Raw genomic sequence first — 18,187 nt, 5'->3', positions numbered from 1 at the left:
ACACACAACATACGCAGTACGATTCTATATTTTTAAAAGCACTCGGTTTGACGAATATATAGTGTAAGAAACAAATATAATCATGTACAGTAATGCGCATTTTACTGTTTAATGAATATAAATTAGACATATGATGAAAAGACATAAAAACAAATGCATAATTGTATCCTTTTTCAATATTAAAAAATAATGTTCAAATCAAATAACTCTAAATTGCTACTATTTTTTAATATATTTATAGTAAATGATATGCTGATAAATGATGCACAACAACATAAAATAAAAAATATAAATGAAGCAACAGTTTCATAGGGATTTTTATTTTTTCACTTATCCATGTGGTAAGAAAACAAGCTTTCACTTTCAGGACTCACTGTCAAGAACAACACAGAATTACAAAGTGCTTTTTCTGAAAAATAAAAAACACTAAAACCATATAAACTGAGACCCGCCATGAAAACCCCGCATTTAAAAAACAGCACCAATAAAAACAGCCCTAGCTCATGCTTGGATCGGGACAGAACACGGACATTATAACTGCTGATCAACACAACATGAGACTTTTCAAACATGTAAGAGGCTTATGAATCTGTGTTTGAGTGAAAGCTCAATAAGCTCTGGTGCGTGATTTCACACATCAGGTGAATCCAGTTTCTGTTTGATCAAAATCAGCATATTAATCTGATTGTGACACATCCGTGTTCACTGTGAGTGGAATGTGAGCAGGGATTTCAACAGCCAAGATCACTGATTTAAAGGGATAGTTCACCCAAAAATAAAAACATTGTCATCATTTACTCACCCTCAAGTCGTCCCAAACCTGTAAGACGTTCGTTCATCTTCGAAACACAAATTAAGATTTTTTAATAAAATCTGAGAGATTTCTGTCCCTCCATTGACAGCCTACGCAACTACCACTTTAACGCTCAAAAAGTTAATAAAGAGATCGTTAAACTAATCCATATGAATATACTCTTGAGCTTCTCGTGTTACGCAGCACGTTTGAGCTTCTGCAAGAACCAATGAGGTTCATTCTCGTGTTACGCAGCACATTTGAGCTTCTGCAAGAATCAATGAGGTTCATTCTCGTGTTACGCATCACGTTTGAACTTCAGCGAGAACCAATGAGGTTCATTCTCGTGTTACGTGACACATTTGAGCTTCAGCGAGAACCAATGAGGTTCATTCTCGTGTTACGCAGCACGTTTGATCTTCAGCAAGAACCAATGAGGTTCATTCTCGTGTTACGTAACACATTTGAGCTTCCGCAAGAACCAATGAGGTTCATTCTCGTGTTACATGACACATTTGAGCTTCAGCGAGAACCAATGAGGTTCATTCTCGTGTTACGCAGCACGTTTGATCTTCTGCAAGAACCAATGAGGTTCATTCTCATGTTACGTAACACATTTGAGCTTCAGCGAGAACCAATGAGGTTCATTCTAGTGTTACGCAGCACGTTTGATCTTCTGCAAGAACCAATGAGGTTCATTCTCATGTTACGTAACACATTTGAGCTTCTGCAAGAACCAATGAGGTTCATTCTCATGTTACGTAACACATTTGAGCTTCGGCGAGAACCAATGAGGTTCATTCTCGTGTTACGCAGCACGTTTGAGTTTCCGCAAGAACCAATGAGGTTCATTCTCGTGTTACGCAGCACGTTTGATCTTCAGCGAGAACCAATGAGGTTCATTCTCGTGTTACGCAGCACGTTTGATCTTCAACGAGAACCAATGAGGTTCATTCTCGTGTTACGCAGCACGTTTGATCTTCAACGAGAACCAATGAGGTTCATTCTTGTGTTACGCAGCACGTTTGAGCTTCAGCAAGAACCATTGAGGTTCATTCTCGTGTTACGCAGCACGTTTGAGCTTCTGCAAGAACCAATGAGGTTCATTCTCGTGTTACGCAGCACGTTTGAGCTTCTGCAAGAACCAATGAGGTTCATTCTCGTGTTACGCAGCACGTTTGAGCTTCAGCAAGAACCATTGAGGTTCATTCTCGTGTTACGCAGCACGTTTGATCTTCTGCAAGAACCAATGAGGTTCATTCTCGTGTTACGCAGCACGTTTGATCTTCAACGAGAACCAATGAGGTTCATTCTCGTGTTACGCAGCACGTTTGATCTTCAACGAGAACCAATGAGGTTCATTCTTGTGTTACGCAGCACGTTTGAGCTTCTGCAAGAACCATTGAGGTTCATTCTCGTGTTACGCAGCACGTTTGATCTTCAACGAGAACCAATGAGGTTCATTCTCGTGTTACGCAGCACGTTTGAGCTTCTGCAAGAACCAATGAGGTTCATTCTCGTGTTACGCAGCACGTTTGAGCTTCAGCGAGAACCAATGAGGTTCATTCTCGTGTTACGCAGCACGTTTGAGCTTCTGCAAGAACCAATGAGGTTCATTCTCATGTTACGTAACACATTTGAGCTTCTGCAAGAACCAATGAGGTTCATTCTCATGTTACGTAACACATTTGAGCTTCAGCGAGAACCAATGAGGTTCATTCTCGTGTTACGCAGCACGTTTGATCTTCAGTAAGAACCAATGAGGTTCATTCTGGTGTTACGCAGCATGTTTGAGCTTCCTCAAGACCCAATGAGGTTCATTCTCGTGTTACGCAGCACGTTTGATCTTCAGCAAGAACCAATGAGGTTCATTCTCGTGTTACGCAGCACGTTTGATCTTCAGCAAGAACCAATGAGGTTCATTCTCATGTTACGTAACACATTTGAGCTTCTGCAAGAACCAATGAGGTTCATTCTCATGTTACGTAACACATTTGAGCTTCAGCGAGAACCAATGAGGTTCATTCTCGTGTTACGCAGCACGTTTGATCTTCAGTAAGAACCAATGAGGTTCATTCTGGTGTTACGCAGCATGTTTGAGCTTCCTCAAGACCCAATGAGGTTCATTCTCGTGTTACGCAGCACGTTTGATCTTCAGCAAGAACCAATGAGGTTCATTCTCGTGTTACGCAGCACGTTTGAGCTTCAGCGAGAACCAATGAGGTTCATTCTCGTGTTACGCAGCACGTTTGATCTTCAGTAAGAACCAATGAGGTTCATTCTGGTGTTACGCAGCATGTTTGAGCTTCCTCAAGACCCAATGAGGTTCATTCTCGTGTTACGCAGCACGTTTGATCTTCAGCAAGAACCAATGAGGTTCATTCTCGTGTTACGCAGCACGTTTGATCTTCAGCAAGAACCAATGAGGTTCATTCTCATGTTACGTAACACATTTGAGCTTCTGCAAGAACCAATGAGGTTCATTCTCATGTTACGTAACACATTTGAGCTTCAGCGAGAACCAATGAGGTTCATTCTCGTGTTACGCAGCACGTTTGATCTTCAGTAAGAACCAATGAGGTTCATTCTGGTGTTACGCAGCACGTTTGAGCTTCCTCAAGACCCAATGAGGTTCATTCTCGTGTTACGCAGCACGTTTGATCTTCAGCAAGAACCAATGAGGTTCATTCTCGTGTTACGCAGCACGTTTGATCTTCAGCAAGAACCAATGAGGTTCATTCTCGTGTTACGCAGCACGTTTGAGCTTCAGCGAGAACCAATGAGGTTCATTCTCGTGTTACGCAGCACGTTTGATCTTCAGTAAGAACCAATGAGGTTCATTCTGGTGTTACGCAGCACGTTTGAGCTTCCTCAAGACCCAATGAGGTTCATTCTCGTGTTACGCAGCACGTTTGATCTTCAGCAAGAACCAATGAGGTTCATTCTCGTGTTACGCAGCACGTTTGATCTTCAGCAAGAACCAATGAGGTTCATTCTCGTGTTACGCAGCACGTTTGAGCTTCTGCAAGAACCAATGAGGTTCATTCTCGTGTTACGCAGCACGTTTGAGCTTCCACAAGAAATAATGAGGTTCATTCAATGAGGGTGAGTAAATGATGACTGAATTTTCATTTCTGGGTGAACTAACCCTTTAACATTTCCAACAGCTGGGGTAACATCAGTCACTGACGCTTTAGATATTTCATTATTACACAATCAAGACCAACATAACTAACAACAAACAATTTTCTATAAATATATATGTAAAATATAGATATTTCACAGACACTTTAATCATATGTGGGCATCACTATAAACACAAACACTAAGTTCAGTATGTGCATGTGACTCTTTTTAATCTGGTGGGAAAAACACACTTGGTTTGCTTTACACTGACTGTCAATCTGTGAATGTGCAAACTATAAAATACATATAATTTTGTGAACTCATCATGTCGTCACTTTTAATACTGAATAATAATAGTTTTCCTCCTCGTGTTCATTTCTCTTTTGGCAACATCATGTGATCCGGAGAACTGACAGAACGCGACTGAATAATGATAGAAACATCTGTATGTACAATACCAGTTCAAAGTTTGGACACATCTAATTATTTAATCATTTTGCACAGTTCAGCGGTTACCAGATGCCACTGGATCGTCCACCAGGCGGAGCCAGAATTCTAGCAGAGGATCTCTTGGGAATGTGATCGTCCACTTGAGCACCTGTGGAGGAAAATCCCACAATCCTCAGCACACAGTATAGCTGGACATTATATTACAAAACTGAGAGGGAATATACAATGCAATGCAAATGCAAACATACTGTATATGCAAAAGCTTAATTAGTGATGGGAGAAATGAAGCTTTTTGAAACTCTGAATCGCTTTGTGAAATGATTCACATTGATCCGCTCAAACATGCATAAAAACACCTTTTGCAAACCAAATGCAAATGTTTAATTGAAAGTGTAATCTATTAAATCAATTAACAAATCTAATAGCGTTAAATATGAAGTCTGTCAAATTTTGTAAAACTGACCCGAGATCAGGTAAAAACCATATAGACACTCATAGAGTTCAAACTGAACTTGTTTCAAAGTGCATGTTTGGAAGTTTGATGTCAGACACACACCTGACAGGCTGAAGCTGGACTCGTGCAGGTCTCGTACGCCTGCGTGTCTGGCGGCCGCCCGCATGGGAACGTCACCCTCTGGAGTGGCCGATTCCTTCCTGCTGGAGTTGGTTACCGTGACAACATCGCCCGAATATGGCGCTCGATCCACCCTGCGCAGATTCTGAGTCTGTGGATTTAAATAGCATTAAAGTCACCATGAAATCAAACTTGACAATTCTTGTTTTGTTTTGTTTTATGGAATATTGCAGTGTTTATTATAAATGATTTATCCGTTCACATCACCTGTCACTCACATGAGATCCTCCAATAGCAAACCACAATCATCCAATCAATTCCCCACAGAGAAAATCAAGCCCCACCCTCAACATTTGTTCTTGTTTGCGAAGCGTTTCACTTGAATATACGACACAATAGAGAAGAAAAGACCAGCGGTTTCATGCCGATGAATATCATTCAGCTTATGATAGTGTGACTCCAGATAACAGAGAACGTTCTCTCAACGTTAATAGAACATTTGTTCAAAGTTATCTGGTCTTTAATAGTGTATTTTTAAAACGTAAGCACAAAAACATTCTCTTAGCTGGAAAAATTAGACAGCATCACCTTTTCTCTCTGAATCATCTTCTTGTAGAGGAAGTCAGGAAAGGCTCGCATAGGGTAGAACTTCCCGGAGCCCTGAGCGGCCGTGAACACGCCGTTCTCACACACCAGTCGCCCGCGGCTGATGGTCACCAGAGGGACGCCGTAACAGCGCTGGTTCTCGTACAGGTTAAAGTCTCCACCCTGAACCTGAGAGCTCGCAGAGATCGTCCTGAAGCATGTGATCATGTGTCAAACACAAAGAAAGAGCATCATGGCATTAGCATGAAAAAAGAAGGTGGTAATAAATGGATGTACAGTTACCATTCAAAAGTTTAGGGTGAGTAAGATAGTTTTTTAATATAAATTGTGAGAACTCGTTAAATTATGGAAGCTTGTTTCCATCACTAAATAAAAAATAAAAAAGTTTTTATCTCACAATTCTGACTTTTTTCTCACAATTGTGAGATATAAACTAACAATTGCACGTTATAAACTCATAATTGCGAGAAATAATCAGAATTGCGCGTTATAACCTTGTGATTCTGACTTTTTTTTCTTGCAAGGGCGAGTTATAAAGTCCAATTCTGAGGAAAAAAGTCATAATTGTAAGATAAAAAGATGCAATTATACCTTTTTTATTTTTTATTTAGTGGCAAAAACAAGCTTCCATATTGAATTGATCAAAAATGTCAATAAAGGTATTTATAAATTTAAAAAAGATTAATAAATAAAAAATAAATGCTAAAATATAAAATAAAATATGACTGTTTTCAACATTGATAATGATCAGAAATTATTCTTGAGCATCAAATCATCATATTAGAATGATTTCTGAAGGATCATGTGACACTGAAGACTGAAGTAATGATGCTGAAAATTCAGCTTTGATCACAGGATATAAATTACACTTCACTATATATTCACATAGAAAACAGCTGATTTGAATCATAATAATATTTCACATTTTTTACACTATTTATGATCCAATAAATGCAGCCTTGATGAGCAGAAGAGACAAAAACACTAAAAAATCCTACAGATCACAAACTTCTGAATGACAGTTTAAATATTTAAAAAACAATTTTCTGTGGGACATTTCTTTTTTCTCAGGCAACAACCATTAAAAATAATAGATTTAAACAATTTTATGCTTTTCTGCACAGGAAGAAAAACTTTATCTCCCAAAGAAAGCCATTATTAGCTACTGCAAAAATGAAGAGTTTCTGTCTCGTTTTCCAGCACAAACATCTAAACATTCTTAAATCAAGAAACATTTACTAGAGAAGAAAAAAGACTGAAGATCTTGATTTAAGAATGTTTACATATTTGTGAAATGCTGAGGAAGAGCATCATGTTTTGCAGTGATCCAGTACCGGGTGGCGTCCGGGTCCCACACCACCACATCAGCGTCGGCTCCTGGCATGATGCGTCCCTTCCGGGGATAGAGATTATAGATTTTAGCAGCATTCGAGCTCGTCACGGCCACAAAGCGGTTCTCATCCATCTTGCCGCCAACCTGAGGGAAGGAGAGCATATCTGTGAGGCGTGTGAGTGTGTGTGTGTGTGTGTGTGTGTGTGTGTGTGTGTGTGTGTTTGTACCACTCCTCTCTCCCACATGACGCTCATGCGATCCTCCACGCCGGACGCCCCGTGAGGGATCTTGGTGAAGTCCTCTTTTCCCAGAGCCTTCTGCTTCGTGCTGAACGCACGGTGATCTGACGCCACCACGTTTATGATGTCACTGCGCACACAGGAAACGCATCAGAAGCACAATTTCCAGCTTACGTTTTCTGATATGAATGAATGAGTTGCAGAGATGGGCGGTGCTATCAAATGATTCCTGAGCATCTGACTGTGATTGGTGCTTACTTGCCCAGCAGGCCAATCAGGTAGTCGGGGGTGTTGGGGTCGAGCCGGAGGGGCGGGGCTATGACATGAGCGGCGGCGTGCGCCCAGTCCTGATGATAATACTGCATCCCGCTCAGCACCGAGTGAGCCACGGTCGTCTCTGCGTGAACCACCTTACCTGAATCAGCCAATCAAACACAACTTCAGCTGAAAAAAACCCAAATCAAGGTTTCTAGCAGGTCCTCTCTGAATATCCTCAGAAACTCACCTTGTATTCGGGCTGCGGCGATGACGTCGGCTGCAGAGATGCTGGACACGTTCACCAAGTACACTGGACAGTGAGCCTGATGAAGAGCAGCACATGAGTCTCACACACACACACACACACTCGATCTCTCTGAGTCTGTATTGTTCTCACCCTGTTTCCGATGGTTATGGCTCGGTGTGTGGCCTCTGCCTCCAACTACAGACAGACAGACGGACAGATGTCAGACATAATGAAAGCAAAGACGAGAAATCAGTCGGACACACTCCAGCGTCTCTCACCTCCTCCGGCCGACTGATCTCCATCCCCTCAGGACCGCTGATGCCCAGATCCAACGCCTCTTTTGCCCCCTAAACAAGTGCAAACAATAAAAACATGTGTGTTTGTGAGTGTGTGTGAGTGTGTGTGTGTGTGAGCGTGTGTGTGTGTCGTCTGACCTCCAGCACCAGTTCTCCGTTCTCGGCGTGGACGCGGGCGACGGCTCCGATCTCTTTACAGCTGTGCAGCGCCTGGTAGAGCTCCGAGTCCTTCAGCATCATCAGATCTTTATACGCCATGAACATCTGGAAGGAGTTGACGCCTCTCTCTGAAACCAACACCTCCATCTCCCTCCGCACCTACAACACAATAAAATACGCTTTGGCAGACTTTTCAAATAATGTGTCAAGAATATTGAAAAAAAAAAAAAAGAAATTAAACGATAATATCATGAATAAGTCACTTCAGAATGAAAATGTCCTGATGATTTACTCTCCTCCATGTCATCCATGATGTTCATGTCTTTCTTTCTTCAGTGGAAAAGAAATGAAGGAAAACATTCCAGGATTGTTCTCCATATAGTGGACTTCACTGGGGTTCAACGGGTTGAAGGTCCAAATGTCAGTTTCAGTGCAGCTTCAAAGAGCTCTACATGATCCCAGACGAGGAATAAGAGTCTCATCTAGAGAAACCATCTGACATTTTCTAAAAAAAAAAAACTTTTTAACCACAAATGCTCGTCTTGCACTGCTCTGTGATGCTCCACGCATGACGTAATCATGTTGGAAAGGTCACGCTTTTTATGTTTACATTGGATCGGTACATTTACATTCATTCAAGAGATTTGTTCAAAAACGCTGATTCGTCCAGTAATGAAGCAAGTAAAGTGTTTACAAATGAGTCATTGAATCATTCATTCAAGAGATTCATTCAAAAACACTGATTCATCCAGTAATGAAGCAAGTGAAGTCTTTACGAGTGAGTCATTGAATCATTAATTCAAGAGATTCGTTCAAAAACGCTGATTCATCCAGTAATGAAGCAAGTGAAGTCTTTACGAGTGAGTCATTGAATCATTCATTCAAGAGATTTGTTCAAAAACGCTGATTCGTCCAGTAATGAAGCAAGTGAAGTCTTTACGAGTGAGTCATTGAATCATTCATTCAAGAGATTTGTTCAAAAACGCTGATTCATCCAGTAATGAAGCAAGTGAAGTCTTTACGAGTGAGTCATTGAATCATTAATTCAAGAGATTTGTTCAAAAACGCTGATTCGTCCAGTAATGAAGCAAGTGAAGTCTTTACGAGTGAGTCATTGAATCATTCATTCAAGAGATTTGTTCAAAAACGCTGATTCGTCCAGTAATGAAGCAAGTGAAGTCTTTACGAGTGAGTCATTGAATCATTAATTCAAGAGATTCGTTCAAAAACACTGATTCATCCAGTAATGAAGCAAGTGAAGTCTTTACGAGTGAGTCATTGAATCATTCATTCAAGAGATTTGTTCAAAAACGCTGATTCGTCCAGTAATGAAGCAAGTGAAGTCTTTACGAGTGAGTCATTGAATCATTCATTCAAGAGATTCGTTCAAAAACACTGATTCATCCAGTAATGAAGCAAGTTAAGTCTTTACAAGTGAGTCATTGAATCCTTCATTAAAGAGATTTGTTCAAAAACGCTGATTCATCCAGTAATGAAGCAAGTGAAGTCTTTACAAGTGAGTCATTGAATCATTCATTCAAGAGATTTGTTCAAAAATGCTGATTCATCCAGTAATGAAACAAGTGAAGTCTTTACTTGACATAGCGCATGACGTAATCATGTTGGAAAGGTCACGCGTGACGTAGGCGGAAGTACCGATCCAGTGTTTACAGCGAACGTGCAAAGACTAAGTCAAATGGCTTTTACAAAAAAGGTAAAACAACGATATTGGACTATTTTGAAGTTGGGATGGAGATTTCGCCATACTGTAGAATTTCCGCCTACGTCACGCGTGACCTTTCCAACATGATTACGTCACGCGTGGAGCATCACAGAGCAGTGCAAGACGAGCATTTGTTGTTAAAAAGTATATTTTTTTAGAAAATGTCAGATGGTTTCTCTAGATAAGACTCTTATTCCTCGTCTGGGATCATGTAGAGCTCTTTGAAGCTGCACTGAAACTGACATTTGGACCTTCAACCCGTTGAACCCCAGTGAAGTCCACTATATGGAGAAAAATCCTGGAATGTTTTACTTAATTTCTTTTCCACTGAAGAAAGAAAGACATGAACATCATGGATGACATGGAGGAGAGTAAATTATCAGGACATTTTAATATTGAAGTGAACTAATCCTTTAAATGATGTAACTGAAACAACATCGCATGAGTGGTGTAATTGGTGCGAGTGTATTATAAACACATGCAGTACCTTCGGCCCCCACCAGGTGACGCCCATGTGCAGTGCGTAATCACAGCAGGTCTTGGCATCGGCGTGAGTGCGGCACTTCTCAAAGGCCTCCAGCAGCGATGTGTCTCTCTCTGGAAGCACGTGAGCGATCACCATAGTCGTGCCGCCCAACAGCGCCGCCTACAGCGACAGACGGGAACTGAGCATGTGTGACACTGACAGAGAAGGACAAACACAGACTGTGTGTGTGTGTGTGTGTGTGCTCACAGATTCATGAGAGTAGGGCAAAGGTTTGAAGCACATTCTCACACACAGCAGCCTGACGCTTGAGACGCCAGTGGAATATTAATGCATGAGAGACACAGACACAGAGAGCTTGTGATCCATACAAACAAACAGGAAGTCCAGTGGAGATTTTCAATTTGCTGAAGCCAGTTTTAATATTCACACTGATAATTGATGCACTTTGCAAACATTTTCACTCAGAAATTACTAGTGAATTTCACAAAAGAAATGGCAAGATTGAATTAAACATGAAATTTATATTATTTTTAAAAGGTACTCCTATAATTTTTGCCAATATATGCATTATAATATATTTCATAAACACAGATGGATGTGTCGTTTTCCAATACAAACATCATACAGGAAGTGTTTGAGTCTCTGATCTTTCTTTGTAAACACGGACCACGGTGATGCCTGGCGTTACTATGGCAACACAGTTACTATAGAAACTGAACGGTCAGAGTGAGTGTAATAGAGAGAGACAGAACAAACAAGAAGAAGTGTGTGTGTGTCTGTGTGAGTGTGTGTTAAAGAATCAATGTTTGTTATCACATGATCAAACTCAACAACACAAAACTTCAGGATGTTTTTGCACTTGATTCACTTGTCTCTCTATCTGCTGTGCTGGTCATATTAACACAGTTTTTGTTCTTGTGCTTTTACTACTAAAGTGAAATCAGAAAGCAGCTCTGAACTCTGATGTGAATATTCCAAACAGCTGCTGTGTGTCTCTGATCGCCATAATACCATCACAGCTGTTGTGTCTGTGGGACTTTTTTGGTGTACTCATATTACTATAAATGGGAAATAGTGCAATGCACAAAGTGGCGGAATAAGTCCCGCCTTCTAAATAAAAGTGCCAATCGCTGATTGGTGGAGTCATTAGGTGTGTTCGACTTGAAGCTGCGCTGTGCAGACCGATCGGTGTATGACATCAAAGTAGCAGAAAGAGTGATTCAAATACATGCAAATCCAGTAATGAAGCAAGTAAAGTCTTTATGAGTGAGTCATTGAATCATTCATTCAAGAGATTCATTCAAAAATGCTGATTCTTCCAGTAATAAAACAAGTGAAGTCTTTATGTGTGAGTCATTGAATAATTCATTCAAGAGATTCGTTCAAAAACACTGATTCATCCAGTAATGAAGCAAGTGAAGTCTTTACGAGTGAGTCATTGAATCATTCATTCAAGAGATTCATTCAAAAATGCTGATTCTTCCAGTAATGAAACAAGTGAAGTCTTTATGAGTGAGTCATTGAATCATTCATTCAAGAGATTCATTCAAAAACACTGATTCATCCAGTAATGAAACAAGTGAAGTCTTTATGAGTGAGTCATTGAATCATTCATTCAAGAGATTCATTCAAAAACACTGATTCATCCAGTGATGAAACAAGTGACGTCTTTATGAGTGAGTCATTGAATCATTCATTCAAGAGATTTGTTCAAAAACACTGATTCATCCAGTAATGAAACAAGTGAAGTCTTTATGAGTGAGTCATTGAATCATTCATTCAAGAGATTCATTCAAAAATGCTGATTCTTCCAGTAATGAAACAAGTGAAGTCTTTATGAGTGAGTCATTGAATCATTCATTCAAGAGATTCATTCAAAAATGCTGATTCTTCCAGTAATGAAACAAGTCTTTATGTGTGAGTCATTGAATCATTCATTCAAGAGATTCATTCAAAAATGCTGATTCTTCCAGTAATGAAACAAGTGAAGTCTTTATGAGTGAGTCATTGAATCATTCATTCAAGATATTCGTTCAAAAACACTGATTCATCCAGTAATGAAACAAGTGAAGTCTTTATGAGTGAGTCATTGAATCATTCATTCAAGAGATTCGTTCAAAAACACTGATTCATCCAGTAATGAAACAAGTGAAGTCTTTATGAGTGAGTCATTGAATCATTCATTCAAGAGATTCGTTCAAAAACACTGATTCATCCAGTAATGAAACAAGTGAAGTCTTTATGAGTGAGTCATTGAATCATTCACTGATTCATCCAGTAATGAAACAAGTGACGTCTTTATGAGTGAGTCATTGAATCATTCATTCAAGAGATTCATTCAAAAATGCTGATTCATCCAGTAATGAAACAAGTGAAGTCTTTATGAATGAGTCATTGAATCATTCATTCAAGAGATTCATTCAAAAATGCTGATTCTTCCAGTAATGAAACAAGTGAAGTCTTTATGTGTGAGTCATTGAGTCATTCATTCAAGAGATTCGTTCAAAAACACTGATTCATCCAGTAATGAACCAAGTGAAGTCTTTACGAGTGAGTCATTGAATCATTCATTCAAGAGATTCGTTCAAAAACACTGATTCATCCAGTAATGAAACAAGTGAAGTCTTTATGAGTGAGTCATTGAATCATTCATTCAAGAGATTTGTTCAAAAACACTGATTCATCCAGTAATGAAACAAGTGAAGTCTTTACGAGTGAGTCATTGAATCATTCACTGATTCATCCAGTAATGTAACAAGTGAAGTCTTCTATAAGTGAGTCATTGAATCATTCACTGATTCATCCAGTAATGAAACAAGTGAAGTCTTCTATAAGTGAGTCATTGAATCATTCACTGATTCATCCAGTAATGAAACAAGTGAAGTCTTTACAAGTAATTCATTGAATCATTCATTTAAGTTTTTTTCAAAAATGCTGATTCTTCCAGTAATGAAACAAGTGAAGTCTTTATGAGAGAGTCATTGAATCATTCATTCAAGAGATTTGTTCAAAAACACTGATTCATCCAGTAATGAAACAAGTGAAGTTTTTACGAGTGAGTCATTGAATCATTCACTGATTCATCCAGTAATGAAACAAGTGACGTCTTTATGAGTGAGTCATTGAATCATTCATTCAAGAGATTTGTTCAAAAACACTGATTCATCCAGTAATGAAGCAAGTGAAGTTTTTACGAGTGAGTCATTGAATCATTCACTGATTCATCCAGTAATGAAACAAGTGACGTCTTTATGAGTGAGTCATTGAATCATTCATTCAAGAGATTTGTTCAAAAACACTGATTCATCCAGTAATGAAGCAAGTGAAGTCTTCTATAAGTGAGTCATTGATTCATTCACTGATTCATCCAGTAATGAAACAAGTGAAGTCTTTACAAGTAATTCATTGAATCATTCATTCAAGAGATTCATTCAAAAATGCTGATTCTTCCAGTAATGAAACAAGTGAAGTCTTTATGAGAGAGTCATTGAATCATTCATTCAAGAGATTTGTTAAAAAACACTGATTCATCCAGTAATGAAGCAAGTGACGTCTTTATGAGTGAGTCATTGAATCATTCATTCAAGAGATTTGTTCAAAAACACTGATTCATCCAGTAATGAAACAAGTGAAGTTTTTACGAGTGAGTCATTGAATCATTCACTGATTCATCCAGTAATGAAACAAGTGACGTCTTTATGAGTGAGTCATTGAATCATTCATTCAAGAGATTTGTTCAAAAACACTGATTCATCCAGTAATGAAGCAAGTGAAGTTTTTACGAGTGAGTCATTGAATCATTCACTGATTCATCCAGTAATGAAACAAGTGACGTCTTTATGAGTGAGTCATTGAATCATTCATTCAAGAGATTTGTTCAAAAACACTGATTCATCCAGTGATGAAGCAAGTGAAGTCTTCTATAAGTGAGTCATTGATTCATTCACTGATTCATCCAGTAATGAAACAAGTGAAGTCTTTACAAGTAATTCATTGAATCATTCATTCAAGAGATTCATTCAAAAATGCTGATTCTTCCAGTAATGAAACAAGTGAAGTCTTTATGAGAGAGTCATTGAATCATTCATTCAAGAGATTTGTTAAAAAACACTGATTCATCCAGTAATGAAGCAAGTGACGTCTTTATGAGTGAGTCATTGAATCATTCATTCAAGAGATTTGTTCAAAAACACTGATTCATCCAGTAATGAAGCAAGTGACGTCTTTATGAGTGAGTCATTGAATCATTCATTCAAGAGATTTGTTCAAAAACACTGATTCTTCCAGTAATGAAACAAGTGAAGTCTTTAGGCGTGTTTGACTTAAAGTGGCACTGCACAGTCCGATCGGTGTATGACATCAAAGTACCACGAGAGTGATTAGAGAGCGGACAGCTTCGTATCCATTCACGGTGCTTTGATGCCATTCACCGATCGGTCTGCGTAGCGCCGCTTCAGGTCGAACACATCTGAAGTAGTTCTCCCATCCCTAGCCTCACCTTGGTTCCGCTGTAGAAGTCGTCCTGCGTCGTGGCGTTCATGAAGGTCTGCTGCAGGTGAACGCTGGTGTCGATGCCGCCGGGTATCACCAGCTTACCGGACGCGTCAATCACCTTCGCCCCGCCCGGGATCATCAGCTCGCGCCCCACCTGCTGGACGACCCCGTTCTCGATGTAGACGTCCGCCTCCTGAGTGACGTCATCGTTAACGACACGCCCACCTTTAATGAGAATCCTTATGGAGCCGGAGCCAGCGGCCATTACTGCACACGACTGAAGACAATCATCATCATTAGAAATATTTTGTTTCTTGATCATCAAATCATCATATTAGAATGATTTCTGAAGGATCATGTGACACTGAAGACTGGAGTAATGATGCTGAAAATTCAGCTTTGATCACTGGATATAAATTATATTTTACAATATAAAATACACAATATATAACTATTTAAAATTGTAATAATATTTCACTATTTTTACTGGATTTTTGATCAAATAAATGCAGCCTTGGTGAGCAGAAGAGACCTTTTTTAAAAACATTCCAAATGTTTGACTGATAATGCAAATATTATTAATTATTAATTTTTAATTATTATTACTATAATATAAACACTGAAAATCCATGCATGCAGTTAAATGCATGCAGGAAAAACAGTTTTCTCTCTCATGCACACTCACAACAAAAACAAGAGTGCTGCATATGAGGAAAAATAGGTCATCCTTCATGCAAAAATATCTGTTTTGCACATGCATGTTGCATTATTGCTCGGATTATAAAACACATCACACACACACACAACTCGCATGAACACACACACAAACCCCCAAAGCCTGTGACTAATGCAACATTTCTTATGCAAATAAATACACAGCAGGAGTGATGATGTCATCAGTGATGATCCAGTGTGTGATCATGCGTGTGTGTGTGTGTGACGTGAGACGAGGAGAAACATGCGCTTACATCACTGCACACACACACACACACACACACACAATTATATATACATATGTATATAGCCTACATATATATATATATATATATATATATATATATATATATATATATATATATATATATATATATATATGCACACACACACACATATATAATATTATCAAATATAATTCTAATTTTATTATTATTGGAATACATATCATTCATAATTCTCTCGTTCTGTCAGAGTTGCCTTAAAATACATTAGAACACAAAAAGCTTAAAGTTGCAATATTACAAATCTGAAATATTTGGTTTGCGTTCACAAATCACCTCAAGATAAATTCTGAAATAACTCGTTCTTCTTCCTCTATCACACTGCACACTAAACCCAGACTCAAATCTGTGCATATATAGTGGAATATTAAATATAAAACTCATTTTCCGTGTTTACATACCGTAAACGAGTGTATTTGATGATTTTCCTCCTCTCGTGCACCCGCTCCGCCGCCTCGCGACCAATGACAGCTGTCACTGCGCGCGCCAAACACGCTCCCGTGCGCTCTTTGATGGACAGGCGAGGGAACCAATCAGAGGCTCGGGTCTAGTTGTCACAGACTCTTTACCCAGTAACTAGAGTTTTTTTGAGTCTGTTTTTCGAGTTTATTTTGTATGATGGTTTCAATAGTTTAAAACTTTCAGTATTTAAATAATTTTGGTTAATTCTGAGTCTTTTGAGTAAAACTAGCCCTTTTGTTGTTAATGTCACATATTTTAAATGAGTAATTGTGCATGAGATCATATATAGATTAAGTAAGAAATGACATGAGAATTGTGGTGTTTAGGGTTTTTATTGTCAACAAATCTAGTCATTAGCATAATTCTCTGTTCATAAAATGACATAAAACAGTCACTGATCCTGTGAGCTTCCTGACAGGTCATTATATTGATGATATTAAAGCATTTATCACATTTAAATTAATGGAAAAAAAAAAATCATCTGATGGACATTAAGAAAAAAATCAGGAAAAACAATATAGTACAAAATGAAAGAAATGTAAAAGAGCATTCTTGCGATATTGTCATTTGTTTGGCCTTCTGTAAAATGAATTGCATCAGTTGGCACTGGTGTGAAATAATGTGCATTTCGAAGCTCTGTTAATCATATTAATAATAAATATTGATCATTTATATCAATAAATCCTCATCTCAAATCATCAATATGGGTTATAATAACAATGAAAGTGTCCACGGATGGCTTCGGTCATGTAATACTGACACACACCTGATACTCATTGAAATATTCAGTTTGATGTTGTTTATGGCATTGTATTAATATTGATTTTTGAGACGCAATCATTTTGAATAGCACGCAATAGCACGCAATAATAAACGTGCGCGATATCGCGGTAATACAATGTTGTTTTGACACTAACACCATAGTATTTTTGAAGTACCACTTCATCACAATCTTTAAAGATATTGTGACTTACTTCTGATCCAAAAAGAATAAATATAAGGCGGGATCTTGGTTCCATGCATCGGTTGTTGACTGGATGTTGTGGGCGTGGCTTGTATGCAGAAGAGCGTGCGCTTGAAGGGGGCGGGGTTTAGGAGAAGTCTGACGATTTCGATTATTACAAAACATTTTTAAAAAATGAAACCGGCACAGGTGAATTGTTCACAATAACATGCATTTTAGAAAAAAAAATGGCAGGGTGAATGTTCATTTCATGCCAACTTTACCTCAGAATCAACACAAATGCTAATTACACGCTCTTTTATACACGCTCTCTATTTGAGCTTCATCCTGGGAAGCTTTTAAACACTGTTGATTGAAGGACGAACATGTATCATAATTCCCTTTACCTCCAGCTTCCGGAACGAATATTCCTCATTTAAATAATTCATACTCAGAATAAAGGGGCGGGGCCTGCTTGAGTTAGTTAGTAGTGTGTTGAAACTGGCGGTTATGGTAAGGGGCGGGACATTTCCCAAACACCAATCACAACACACTGCTCCAGCCGACCAATCAGAGCACATTGTGCTTTTCAGAAGGCGGGGCTTCATAGAGACAGGAACTAAACAGAGCGTTACCAAAGACTATAGAATAACACAAGACGTGTCACTCGTATTGTTTTGAATGGGAGAAAGTGTAACGCGCAATATGGCGGAATAAGTCCCGCCTTCTAAAGCCAAGAGCCAATCGCCGACTGGTAAAGTCATCGCGTCACTTCAGCGGCCGTTAGAATCACCGGTTTCTATAGAAACAGTCAGACGCGCGCCTCCGAAGAGACGCGCATTTAGGTCTGCGCATGCGCATTAGCTTGATCCAGCCTGAAAAAATACAGTTTTTTTTGTCATGATTCGAGCGTTTAGAAACTATATTTTTGAGTCGGTTGTTGTTAGATTTCATTGGTGATTTCAAATATGAAATTTAATCGTAAGGTTGGCGAACAGT

The 18,187-nt window shown here is 38.9% G+C and overlaps 1 protein-coding gene across 1 annotated transcript; it reads right to left on the bottom strand.

The window, feature by feature from the left end:
* Positions 1 to 3,828: 3,828 nt before the first annotated feature.
* dpysl5b (dihydropyrimidinase like 5b) lies at positions 3,829 to 17,739 on the bottom strand. Its single transcript, XM_048156916.1, has 13 exons — positions 16,185 to 17,739; positions 14,790 to 15,062; positions 10,292 to 10,450; positions 8,061 to 8,240; positions 7,905 to 7,973; positions 7,777 to 7,821; positions 7,627 to 7,702; positions 7,380 to 7,536; positions 7,110 to 7,251; positions 6,884 to 7,026; positions 5,532 to 5,739; positions 4,926 to 5,094; positions 3,829 to 4,517 (listed from the first exon to the last, which is right to left on the bottom strand). The coding sequence occupies exons 2-13, from the start codon at positions 15,048 to 15,050 to the stop codon at positions 4,432 to 4,434; spliced, it is 1,695 nt and encodes a 564-aa protein (XP_048012873.1). The 5' UTR covers positions 15,051 to 15,062; positions 16,185 to 17,739; the 3' UTR covers positions 3,829 to 4,431.
* Positions 17,740 to 18,187: the final 448 nt, after the last annotated feature.

This window comes from Megalobrama amblycephala, linkage group LG14 (assembly GCF_018812025.1).
Source record: "Megalobrama amblycephala isolate DHTTF-2021 linkage group LG14, ASM1881202v1, whole genome shotgun sequence".
Lineage (NCBI taxonomy): Eukaryota > Metazoa > Chordata > Actinopteri > Cypriniformes > Xenocyprididae > Megalobrama > Megalobrama amblycephala.
The sequence above is the reverse complement of the archived record's forward strand: the minus strand, read 5'-3'. Positions and strand labels throughout refer to the sequence as shown.